Here is a 13,001-nt window from a genome sequence, read left to right on the forward strand (position 1 = left end):
GCCTTTAGATATTCCGTGAAGATCTCGATCCGCCACGGTAGTCCAATGGGGGATTGGTATAAAAAGACCAAGTCGTCGGTATATAGAATCTAAGGAACCTCCATTGTGTTAATCTTCGTGGGGAATGCTCAAGCTGTTTTTTGGGATTCCCCAAGGTCTGAAATATAAAGGCTAAAAAGCAGAGGCGCCAAAGTGCATTCTTGCTTAAGTCCACAATGGGTGTACATTTTTCTTCAGAGATGCTGGTTGGCTGACTGTCGGACCTGTATTGAGGTGTTCGAATATAGGGCCCTCATGGCCTCTACCAGGTCAGCTGGGCAGTTCCATTTTATTAATTTACTCCACAGAGGGTCTCTGTTCACACAATCAAAGGCCTGCTCGAGGTCCACGAAGGCCATATAAGTGTGCGTTCCTGGCTCTAGAGCTCTCTGTTTCAAGATGTTAATAAGGAATAAAATCAGCGGGGTTCCTACTCCCTTCATGAACCACGTTTGTCTGGGGTCCAATATCCCTGTTATTAGTGCCCATGCATTTAGATCAAGTAACAACACTGATGCAAACAGCTTGCCAAGTGAGTCCAGCAGAGCGATCGGGCAATCGTTTTTAGGATCGCCTCGCTCACCCTTCTTGAATATGGGGACTATAATGGCTTCCCTCCATGTAGCTGGTATTTGATTGGTTTTGATTACCTGTTTAAATATGGAAGTATTCAAACCTCCCCATACTTAGATATTCTCTATTAATACCTGGTTCGACAGCCCATCCGGCCCTCCCGCTAGCGAGGAGCTCAGTTTTCCTATAATTAATCTTACATCCCCTTCTTCAAGAATGAAATGCCAGCTCTTATTAACATTCTTAATTACTGTTTGGCTATGACCCCGATGATTAGAGAAGAGAGCAGAGTAGTGAGATAGCCATCTATCTCACTACTCCGCTCTCTTCTGTTACCTGACCTGTCAAAACTGATGGTCTAAAAAAAACTCCATTATTTAGGAGCTCCCATAAATTCCTTTTTCTGGCATACGATTTTTAGCATTATCTCTGCATCCCTCTGCATTCTCAAGGCTGTGGTCGCAAAGAGCCAGTTAGGATATTTTTGGGATACGTAGCAACTCGTATTTTCCAGGGCCTTGGACTTTTTCCAGTTCCATAATATCCGCTCTTAGTTCCCTTCTGGTCATCACCAACATGGGATGGTATGCATGTTTAGGGGCTTGATCAGGGTTCCCTCTTTTATTATTTGCTACCATATAATCGTGTAGTATCCATACATATTCCACAGCACTCTGATCCTTTGTGATAGAGGCCTCAAAATGATGGGCAATATTTTTAACTTTGTGCTGTCGAATTCTTAGCTGATTTTTTCCCCAGGTAACTTTCACCTGGCCCATTGTGGTTTTATGCAGGCGGCAATAGGTGCCATGCAGGGATATCGACAGAAGATCATGGTCACTAGAAGGTTGTTTTATTATTTTAAATCTGGTAAGCTTTTCTAACAAATGTCTTGACACAAAGCAGTAGTCAATACATAATCTTAGCGAACCTCTTCTCATCGTGCATGCGGCCGGCATATCCCCTTGCGATTGGGCATTTAACATATGCAGCTCCCTGGCAGTTGATTCTAGGACCCAACACCTTGCTCTTTCATCCATTTGACATTCTTTCAAGGGCCACCCATCACCATTCCGCAAACGAGTGTTCCGATCCATGCAAATAATAATGTTAGGGTTTTCCCATTCAGCCCAATAAGAATACTAATACCTCCTTTTAGTGAAACATCGTCCAACCTTGTGTAAAGAAGCAAGAGCCCAGCATGAGCCAACACTGATGAAGCGCATGAACCTGCTCATCAGCGACTCATTTGCAGGTCCAGGGAACATATACTATCCTGCTCCTGATGCGCACATGGGCTGCAGCCTGAGTAGTGTTTGAGTGCTCTGTCCAGCCATGACCGAGTGCTCATGAACTTGGTGTGAAGAGGGCCTCCACAAATACGGTTCCCAAACGGGGGACATTCACTGTGTCCATAACATGTCTCCTGCAGGCTTTTAACATGTGCACCACTCACACAGGCAGAAAAGCCATATGAAGGGGCACAAATGCTGCAAGCTTATGCAGGCTCTGTGCAGGATCCATATAAGCCCTCCTCTTCATGAAAAAAACAAGAGCCTGTTGAAGTATCTGGACGCATGCTTGACCGACAAAGGCAAGTGTCTGTGAAGAAGCCGCCTATCTAACAAAGCCTCTAGAACACTGGGCAATCCCTTCCATTATAATAGAGCTGGCAAAATATAATGCAAGACTGGACCATCACCTCCCATCCCAATGTAGCTGCCACAAGACCATAAAATACAAGACCAGCCAGACCCATTCTAATGGAGCGACCACTGGACCATAAAAGAGAGGAACACACTCTTGCAATCCTAATGGAGCCACCACCGGACCATACAAGAGAGGAACACACTCTTGAAATCCTAATGGAGCCACCACAGGACCATACAAGAGAGGAACACACTCTTGAAATCCTAATGGAGCGACCACTGGACCATACAAGAGAGGAAAACACTCTTGCAATCCTAATGGAGCCACCAAAGGACCATACAAGAGAGGAACACACTCTTGCAATCCTAATGGAGCCACCACAGGACCATACAAGAGAGGAACACACTCTTGAAATCCTAATGGAGCGACCACTGGACCATACAAGAGAGGAAAACACTCTTGCAATCCTAATGGAGCCACTGCAGGACCATACAAGAGAGGAAAACACTCTTGCAATCCTAATGAAGCCACCGCAGGGCCATACAAGAGAGGAACACACTCTTGCAATCCTAATGGAGCCACCGCAGGACCATACAAGAGAGGAAAACACTCTTGCAATCTTAATGGAGCCACCGCAGGGCCATACAAGAGAGGAACACACTCTTGCAATCCTAATGGAGCCACCACAAGATCATGCAAACATTTCCAGATATAATAAAGGACCAAACCCCTCCCATTCTTGTTACCCAATGAAAGGCCTATAGATCATCGACATTACCCCTCCCGTTTTACAGGACGCATCTCCTGACCATAAAACACATGACGTAATCGGTCCCACTTTAATAGAGCCACCTACAGACCATGTAAGTGACACTTTATTTCTCTGTGTCTAATCATATTATTTACTTTATAATATTGTTCTTGTGTTGCAGTAGCTAAACTGAAGTTACCCCCCCCTGCAATAACTTTTTAGTTTCAGCACCTAGAGTTAAAGTAAAGAAGCAATGCTACTTCTTCAGTGCATAGGTGATTTTAGTGCTTTACATTTGGCTTCCCGCAGAGCAGCCCAATAGCTGCAGCTGAACCCCCAACTCCAGGTTGTATCAGAAGCACTGTGTCTCTCCAGAATAAGTAACACAGAGTTAGACAAAAGACATCCCCAGTGCCCAGCATGAGAACTAGACAAGCTTAAGTGTTCGCCTTACGTAGAGAGCTGAAGGTCAACCTGCAAGTCAGTGGTTTCCAAGGTGATTCCGGAGGTACTCATGATGAGGTAGAATGTAACCTGCAGGAGGAGAGAGCACAGTGAGATGGAGAGGCAAGGGGAGACAGATGTAAGAGAGAGGAGTCATGATTTAGGGAACAGAAAGAAATATGCTATGGAGATGATCATTCAGAAACGGGGGCAGAGGAAAAGGTGACTGGGCGAGTATATGTGTTTGGTAGTAGGTGGGGGCAGAGGGTGCAAAGCGTCAATACTTGAACAATAGGAGTTTGGGAGGGATAGAGTTCAAACTATATATAGGAACACTGAGCTATGGGGTAACTGCAAGGATGGTAGAAATGGGAGATTGGAGCAAGCAACTGGAGTGGGAAAACATAGGGCTACAAAATGAGAGTCCTTATTTGAGTGCAAGAGCGACAAACTGAGGAGGAGCGTTTGGGTTTGGGTTTAGGGCCATGTAGAAGTCATGAGAGCTATGAGGTGAGTGGGGTTGCACTTGGGAGATTCTGAAAGCCGTAGGCTGAGAGCTATGGTTTGGGTGCGAGAGTTGTGGGGTGCGCAAGGGATCAGCACGGGTGAGTCAGAGAGCGGCGAGGTGAACTTGACAGCTGTGGGCTGCGAATGTGAACCATTGGGTAAGCATATGATTCGTGGGGTGAATTTAATTTAAGGGACGTGGAGTCAGTGTGAACAATGTAGGTGGGCGTGTTGTGAGAAATGCAGCCAGAGTTTGGGCACACGTTCAGTAAATGGGACGATTGTGGAACAGGGTCCAAAGCCATAAGGTGAGAGGGAATGCTATATTATTTGGGCTATGGCATTAGTGTGGGAACGGCTTCCTTAGTGTGCCGTGGGGGGGGGGGGCGTGGGAGCTTTTTGGTGAGGGTGGGTGATATGGGATGAATGTGTAAGCATTGGGGTGAAATAGGCATACATCGAGTGTAGGTGTAAAGTGATTGGAGGTGCCATGGGATGTGTGTTGGGGAGGCATATGGAAGCTACCAGTTTGTATGGGTACCATAGGGTGGGTGTGGGTTTTATGAAGTGAGTCTGCAAGATGTACTATGAATCTGAGAGCCTTGCAATGATTGTTCAGGAGGGAATTTGGATGCGTTAGAGAGCACATGGTGGGATTAAGAGTGGTGGGGTGGACAGGGGATGCTTTATGGTGTGTGTGTGTGTGTGTGTGTGTGCGTGTGTGAAGTTCCTTTGGTGAGTGGGAGGAACACTGCAGAGTGTAATGCTAGAATATGAACTTGAGCAGAAGGTGAGTCTGAGGGTATGGTATGTGTGTCTGAGCGGTGTGATGAATGTGGAAGTTGTGGGGTGTCGGTGGGAGGCATTGGATGAGTGCGAGAGCCTTGGAGTGTGAGTCAGGGACGACTGTGGGAGCATGAGGGAGGAGTATGGAGAGGGTGGGGCGTCCTTATTGAGTGTGTGAGCCTTGAGGCAAGTGGATGGCTCTGGGTTAGACATGATCTGTTTAGAAGAACAGGACACAGACCTCAGCTCCTCTTTTCATTGGGTTTCCCAGCTCGCATTCCACCTGTGATCCATTCGTGTTTGATTGACAGACCATCTGCTCATCACGTGCCATGCAAGAGAACAAGAGGGACAGCATTACAATAATACCAAAGCTCTGCGAGACCAGCTCTCCAGGCGCACACTTTGGCACTTGCGTCACTATCACACATTTCCTTGCAAGCTTCGATGCTCTCGTGGAACTGCCTCAGTATCACAAGAGCCGTAAAAGGCCTGAGTGTTGTCACAGCTCTTTCTGCACACATTGACGCCATATTGGCAACATCAGAATGTCCCCGGCACACGATACAGCTCGTGTGACCTTCCCAAAGTGGTGTCCACTCCTACTAATGGTCCTGTAGCAGCGCCACACCACTCCTTGCACACAGCGTGTGTATAATGTGTACAGGGCTCCATAGTCAAACTGTGGCAGTGTAACAGCTCTCTCTCTACAAACCAATGGACACTCTCAGGTTCTTGCTGCATACTTTGAAACACTCATGGCACTTCTGCTCCCTGAGTACTCACAGTGGCTCTCGTGGCCTTGGCAAAGCTTTTCCTGCACACAGTGTGGTATGTGTGACATTGTTGCAGAGCCCCCTGTAAATCACATGGCTCCAGTGCCACTGTCTCAGCTTCCCCTGCACAGCCATAGAATCCCAAGCCACAGTCATAGCTCTCCCTGTGGAGCAGTCCCAGGAGTACCTGCATATACTTAAGCTTTCTTGGCACTGACTGTAGGGTCAAAAGTGTCTCTAGCTTTCGCCGTCCATTTGTTATATTGTGAACTGGTGTGACCAAATGAGGGTGCAGATGTGCTTGCGAAATTGGAGTGCAGTGCCCAAGCCAATGTCGAACTGTAAGGCCCCCAGGAAGTAAGAGACGGCTCCATTACCAGGGGTGTGTGTGGGGGGACAGGGGGGGAGTTAAGTGGGTTGGGAGTGTAAATAGCGTTACGTTAGATGTGGGAAGATTATGAGTGTACATTTTATAACAGTACTTGCTTCAGGAAGTTGGTAATAGTCCAATTCAAGATGGAGGGGAAAAGAAATTAGGGTCATTTAGGGTTCACAGAAGGACCACAACCTTTTCGAACTTTGACTATGGTTCCAAATGGCCTTCCATCTCAAGTCCTCCAGGGAACAGGTTAAAGAAGTTCTAGTCACATCATATCATATCATATCAGGCCTCAAGTAGAGGCCACATTTAGATGGTCGATAGAAAAAGAGTCCTACCAGTATAGGAAACTATCCTGACATCACTGTGAGATTTCTAAAATATACTGAGATCAATGTAAATTGGCCTTTGCGAAAAGAGAAATTACTAGGTTGATTCTTGGAAGAGAAAAGTCAACACGCAAGAAAAGACAAAGTTGTGTGTGTGATTATTATATGGTTTCAGTATCAAACTGGTGAGCATTCAGTTAGCGGCAGCAGAGTGGATGCCTGCACGTTTTTAGCTCTTGGTACCCGCTGTTACTGGGAAGCTCAGAAGATAGAAGTATGGATGCAAAAAAAGACAACTGACAGATGCTATTTAAAGTACAACTTCAGTTATCTGCATGAAGAGGTACAAGAACGTGTAACTCATTCATCCAGAACACTCAAAATAGTTAGTTTAGACAGCTTAGTGATGAACCTCTGAAACTAAGATTAAGACGTTCTTAATGATATGATAGGTTATTTATAACATGCTTAATACCCAGAGGTTTGTAAGCACGGACCTGGGGATTGAACCCGTGTTGCTCTGTGTCGTCCTGTTTCCAAGACGAGCGCATTGCCCATGAGCTATCCTCCCGAGACTCTTTATAGAGAAAAAGGACAAAAGTGAAAGCCACGGAAAAACTCCGCGAGATAATAGGTTTATGTCACTATCCCCTCAAGGCATTTTAGCGGAGCCGTCAAGGTACATTTTTATCTCGGTAGAGGGTGGAGATTTGGGGGCTACAGGGAACCCAGAAGAGAAGGCTAAAGTATCTGGTTTCATTTCAGACCTCAACCTAAGAAGACCATAAGCGAGACTCTTGATGAATTATTCTGCCCCATTTCCCCTTTTTCTCAGAGTCCTTTATTAGGTGACGGTGTGCTCCACGCCTCAGAGGATTTGCGAGGTCATCAGGTCCTGCGGGAGTTGCGTGGACCCTGACATGGACACTGCGTAAAAATATAAAGCTCAGATCTTTATTTGTCATGGAATCTAACCACCCTTAAATCACATTGACTGGCACTTCTAGATTAGTTTGCAGTGCAATTAATAATTATTATAAGTTATTACAATGACCAAAGGGATTGGGACTCTGATTTTCTTAATCCCTGTACAATCCTTAGAACTCAACACATCCAGCTTGGGGTAGTTCTCTTCCGCAGGTTACAGCTTATCCTTAGGAGGGAGTGGCTGCGCGACCTCCCGCCACAACCCTCTCAGAGGACATCTTTACGGTGCGCTCCTCCTATAGAAAGTGCATGGCTGCGAGGAACGCCGGAAATGGCGATATTTGGTCAGCTTTATCTCACTGTTTGTAACAAACTGAACTCAGTATTCATTTTAGTTGTGAAATGTCCGATTTTTTTACACCAAAGATAATCGAAGGATTATCACTGATATTGTGGAATGTAGCGGTTGAACGGCAATGGGCATGTAGCCCTTGAAACGGCTTCCTTCCTATTTTGGAATATTACATATTTAGGAATGATGCCTGTTTGTCAGCCCCACCTGTTTATGGGCCTCCTGGAACCACTACATGAGGTAATTATCACCATATTACAGGGTCAAATACTTTATTTTAAAGACTCCCCTGAAGTCTTCAAAACCTTTTCCCTGCAACAAAGAGAAGCACGAGTGTGTTGTTTCATTCAATGCACCAGAAGCAGTGTTTCTTATGGGAGCAGGCAGCATGTGTGAATGAAAGGGCCTTCTGAAGCCCTCCTTCAGCATGCGTGAACGAGAGGGCCTTTGAAGCCCTCCTTCAGCATGCGTGAACGAGAGGGCCTCTGAAGCCCAGCTTCAGCATGTGTGAATGAGAGGGCCTTCTGAAGCCCTCCTTCAGCATGCGTGAACGGGAGTGCCTCTGAAGCCCGCCTTCAGCATGCGTGAACGAGAGGGCCTTTGAAGCCCTCCTTCAGCATGCGTGAACGAGAGGGCCTCTGAAGCCCGCGTTCAGCATGTGTGAATGAGAGGGCCTCTGAAGCCCGCGTTCAGCATGTGTGAATGAGAGGCCCTTCTGAAGCCCTCCTTCAGCATGCGTGAACGAGAGGGCCTCTGAAGCCCAGCTTCAGCATGTGTGAATGAGAGGGCCTCTGAAGCCCGCGTTCAGCATGTGTGAATGAGAGGCCCTTCTGAAGCCCTCCTTCAGCATGCGTGAACGGGAGTGCCTCTGAAGCCCGCCTTCAGCATGCGTGAACGAGAGGGCCTTTGAAGCCCTCCTTCAGCATGCGTGAACGAGAGGGCCTCTGAAGCCCAGCTTCAGCATGTGTGAATGAGAGGGCCTCTGAAGCCCGCATTCAGCATGTGTGAATGAGAGGCCCTTGTGAAGCCCTCCTTCAGCATGCGTGAACGGGAGTGCCTCTGAAGCCCGCCTTCAGCATGCGTGAACGAGAGGGCCTTTGAAGCCCTCCTTCAGCATGCGTGAACGAGAGGGCCTCTGAAGCCCAGCTTCAGCATGTGTGAACGAGAGGGCCTCTGAAGCCCAGCTTCAGCATGTGTGAATGAGAGGCCCTTCTGAAGCCCTCCTTCAGCATGCGTGAACGGGAGTGCCTCTGAAGCCCGCCTTCAGCATGCGTGAACGAGAGGGCCTTTGAAGCCCTCCTTCAGCATGCGTGAACGAGAGGGCCTCTGAAGCCCAGCTTCAGCATGTGTGAATGAGAGGGCCTCTGAAGCCCAGCTTCAGCATGTGTGAATGAGAGGGCCTCTGAAGCCCGCATTCAGCATGTGTGAATGAGAGGCCCTTGTGAAGCCCTCCTTCAGCATGCGTGAACGGGAGTGCCTCTGAAGCCCGCCTTCAGCATGCGTGAACGAGAGGGCCTTTGAAGCCCTCCTTCAGCATGCGTGAACGAGAGGGCCTCTGAAGCCCGCGTTCAGCATGTGTGAATGAGAGGGCCTCTGAAGCCCGCGTTCAGCATGTGTGAATGAGAGGCCCTTCTGAAGCCCTCCTTCAGCATGCGTGAACGGGAGTGCCTCTGAAGCCCGCCTTCAGCATGCGTGAACGAGAGGGCCTTTGAAGCCCTCCTTCAGCATGCGTGAACGAGAGGGCCTCTGAAGCCCAGCTTCAGCATGTGTGAATGAGAGGGCCTCTGAAGCCCGCGTTCAGCATGTGTGAATGAGAGGCCCTTCTGAAGCCCTCCTTCAGCATGCGTGAACGGGAGTGCCTCTGAAGCCCGCCTTCAGCATGCGTGAACGAGAGGGCCTTTGAAGCCCTCCTTCAGCATGCGTGAACGAGAGGGCCTCTGAAGCCCAGCTTCAGCATGTGTGAATGAGAGGGCCTCTGAAGCCCGCGTTCAGCATGTGTGAATGAGAGGCCCTTCTGAAGCCCTCCTTCAGCATGCGTGAACGGGAGTGCCTCTGAAGCCCGCCTTCAGCATGCGTGAACGAGAGGGCCTTTGAAGCCCTCCTTCAGCATGCGTGAACGAGAGGGCCTCTGAAGCCCAGCTTCAGCATGTGTGAATGAGAGGGCCTCTGAAGCCCGCATTCAGCATGTGTGAATGAGAGGCCCTTGTGAAGCCCTCCTTCAGCATGCGTGAACGGGAGTGCCTCTGAAGCCCGCCTTCAGCATGCGTGAACGAGAGGGCCTTTGAAGCCCTCCTTCAGCATGCGTGAACGAGAGGGCCTCTGAAGCCCAGCTTCAGCATGTGTGAACGAGAGGGCCTCTGAAGCCCAGCTTCAGCATGTGTGAATGAGAGGCCCTTCTGAAGCCCTCCTTCAGCATGCGTGAACGGGAGTGCCTCTGAAGCCCGCCTTCAGCATGCGTGAACGAGAGGGCCTTTGAAGCCCTCCTTCAGCATGCGTGAACGAGAGGGCCTCTGAAGCCCAGCTTCAGCATGTGTGAATGAGAGGGCCTCTGAAGCCCGCGTTCAGCATGTGTGAATGAGAGGCCCTTCTGAAGCCCTCCTTCAGCATGCGTGAACGGGAGTGCCTCTGAAGCCCGCCTTCAGCATGCGTGAACGAGAGGGCCTTTGAAGCCCTCCTTCAGCATGCGTGAACGAGAGGGCCTCTGAAGCCCAGCTTCAGCATGTGTGAACGAGAGGGCCTCTGAAGCCCAGCTTCAGCATGTGTGAATGAGAGGGCCTCTGAAGCCCGCGTTCAGCATGTGTGAACGAGAGGGCCTCTGAAGCCCAGCTTCAGCATGTGTGAATGAGAGGGCCTCTGAAGCCCGCGTTCAGCATGTGTGAATGAGAGGGCCTCTGAAGCCCGCCTTCAGCATGCATGAACGAGAGGGCCTCTGAAGCACGCCTTCGGCATGCATTAAACGAGAGGGCCTCTGAAACCTGCCTTCAGCATGCGTGAACGAGAGTGCCTCTGAAGCCTGCCTTCAGCATGTGTGAAAGAGAGGGCCTCTGAAGCCCGTCTTCAGCATGCGTGGACGAGAGGGCCTCTGAAGCCCGCCTTTAGCATGCGTGAACGAGAGTGCCTCTGAAGCCCGCTTTCAGCATGTGTGAATGAGAGGGCCTCTAAAGCCTGCCTTCAGCATGTGTGACGAGAGGGCCTTTGAAGCCCGCCTTCAGGATGTGTGAACGAGAGGGCCTCTGAAGCCCTCCTTCAGCATGCGTGAACGGGAGTGCCTCTGAAGCCCGCCTTCAGCATGCGTGAACGAGAGGGCCTCTGAAGCCCTCCTTCAGCATGCGTGAACGAGAGGGCCTCTGAAGCTCAGCTTCAGCATGCGTGAACGAGAGGGCCTCTGAAGCCCACCTTCAGCATGTTTGAAGGAGCGGGCCTCTGAAGCCCACCTTCAGCATGTGTGAATGAGGGGGCCTCTGAAGATATGATATGATAAGATCGGTTATTTATAACGTGCTTAATACCCAGAGGTTTCTAAGCGTGGACCCGGGGAACAAATCTGTGTTTTTCTGTGTCGTCTTGCTTCCAAAGAGAGCATATTTCCCCTGAGCTATCCTCCCGAGACTTCATGCATGCTGAGCACGAGAGGGCCTCTGAAGCCCACCTTCTCAGGACATTTTACATGCAATGCACAGAAACGCCCGCCCGAATGCGCTCTTTTGCTCACTTCAAACAATTTTTCAGTCGAAGTATGAACCAATACTGCTTCCATTCTCAAAATGGGCATAGTTAAAACATTTTTTTTTTTTTTTTAAATCAATACAGATGTCCAAAACGAACAGATGTGCACTTCTGGAGTTCCACTTGTTAGCAACAACACAATGGTGTCAAAGGTTAACCCCACTGCTCTTCCTGGCTACTCAGTGGGGAACAGTGGCACTAGTTCGAGGGTTGTCAGGAAATGTGAGGTATGCTTTGGATATCAGTGCTCCCTGCTCCCACTCTGGCTCTGAGCGGAAATGGCTTCATTGTGGGTGGGGCACGTTGTTTGCAAGAATACACCTCTTTTTAATTTCTTATTTGTTGTATCCATTCTCACACTCATAGAAACACATATTGCACAGCAGTAGTTAATACCACATTGTGCGGTTTTTTTAAAACGTGTAAAAGGGCAAAGCCTGGACTTCTTATGCATTGCTTACAATGTGGATGAGAGGGTGGGCACATCTCTCCTATACAGGAAACACAATCGGAAAAACCTCTGGTGATTTTCTACTATTTCTACCTCCACCTCAGAGGTAGAGATAAAGGTTGGCGGATTTTGGGGGTGAAACTCCATCTTGCACTGTGGCTGCATGTGGCAATGCTTTAGCTCCCTCTGAACAGCTGAAACGCTTCTGGTACTGCCACAGCTCCCCTTTCCAGCATTGTGTCACGTGTGCCACTGCCACAGCTCTTGGAGCCGTGTCACATCTCTCACTGCGGATCTTCGTACACACCTCCCCCTCCACATACATGGCTGCCCGTGTAAAGGACAGCTTCCTGGGCACCATGCCGTTCTCCTGGCACAATCACAAGCTCTCATTCCCTCCATCCCCCACATGCACACACCTCTCTCTCTCTCTCTCTCTCTCTCTCCACGGACTGCAGCTCGTGTAGCACCCCCCGGCCTTCCTCTTACCACAGAATGTCGAACCGCCGAGTACGGCAGCATCTCCGGAAAGCTGGCCACGAGGAGAGCCTCGTGGGCGTCGTCCCCATCTCGCTGCGGGTTCAGAGGGTCGGAGGGATGGTTTGTGACCTGGATCTTGAGAGCAATGTCCTTCTGGTCAGTCAGGGCAAAAACAGCCTTCCCATCCTCACCCCTGCAGAAACGGACGATGGATCATTGGTGAGATGGAGGGAACAGTGCGCTCACAGAGAAATGAGAGCAGAGATAGAGAAATCAGAGCAGAGATCGAGAAATCAGAGCAGAGACAGAGGAAACAGAGCCATACAGTACATGCACATAGATTTTCAGGCAGAGATAAGAGAATGGCAGAAGACATAGAGCAATTGGAAGCGAGGTAGAGGAATTCGAGCAGAAGTAGAAACATCACTGCACAGAATGAGGAATGAGCGCAGAGATAGAGGCATCTGTATAGATAAGAGACATTGGTGCAGAGACAGAAGCATTCTATCACTCTCACTTGAGAGAGGTTAAGCTGCCTTTCACCATTTGAGAGAGGTTAAGCTGCCTTTCACCATTCCTCTGTGGGTGCTGTAGTAGACACCCACAATCTCCACCCAATCAACTAAGGGTTACTCAACTGCTTTCCCCATATCCACCTGTGGTTGTATGATGGCCTTATCTGCACGCCAATCTGGGGATTACAGAGGGGCTTTGCATTCAGACTCACTTTTAAGTTGCCCAGCCATATCCCCCCTAAGGTCCACTGACTTATTTATTTAAACTTATAAAGGGCTTTAGCCAAAGCCAAGTTTGCACCAAGGTTCTCCCCAC

General features: G+C 49.2%; 1 protein-coding gene across 4 annotated transcripts in view; it reads right to left on the reverse strand.

The window, feature by feature from the left end:
* Positions 1-13,001, reverse strand: part of ITGA7 (integrin subunit alpha 7) — a 438,414-nt gene that overhangs the window by 90,320 nt on the left and 335,093 nt on the right. For all 4 annotated transcript variants that reach the window (XM_069653721.1, XM_069653720.1, XM_069653723.1 and 1 more), the window contains 3 exons: positions 12,180-12,363; positions 4,992-5,066; positions 3,468-3,547 (listed from right to left, as the gene is read on the reverse strand). In XM_069653721.1, the coding sequence (XP_069509822.1) occupies positions 3,468-3,547; positions 4,992-5,066; positions 12,180-12,363 (339 nt within the window). The remainder of the gene's footprint in view (positions 1-3,467; positions 3,548-4,991; positions 5,067-12,179; positions 12,364-13,001) is intronic.

Source organism: Ambystoma mexicanum, chromosome 3q (assembly GCF_040938575.1).
Source record: "Ambystoma mexicanum isolate Mex_15411 chromosome 3q, UKY_AmexF1_1, whole genome shotgun sequence".
Lineage (NCBI taxonomy): Eukaryota > Metazoa > Chordata > Amphibia > Caudata > Ambystomatidae > Ambystoma > Ambystoma mexicanum.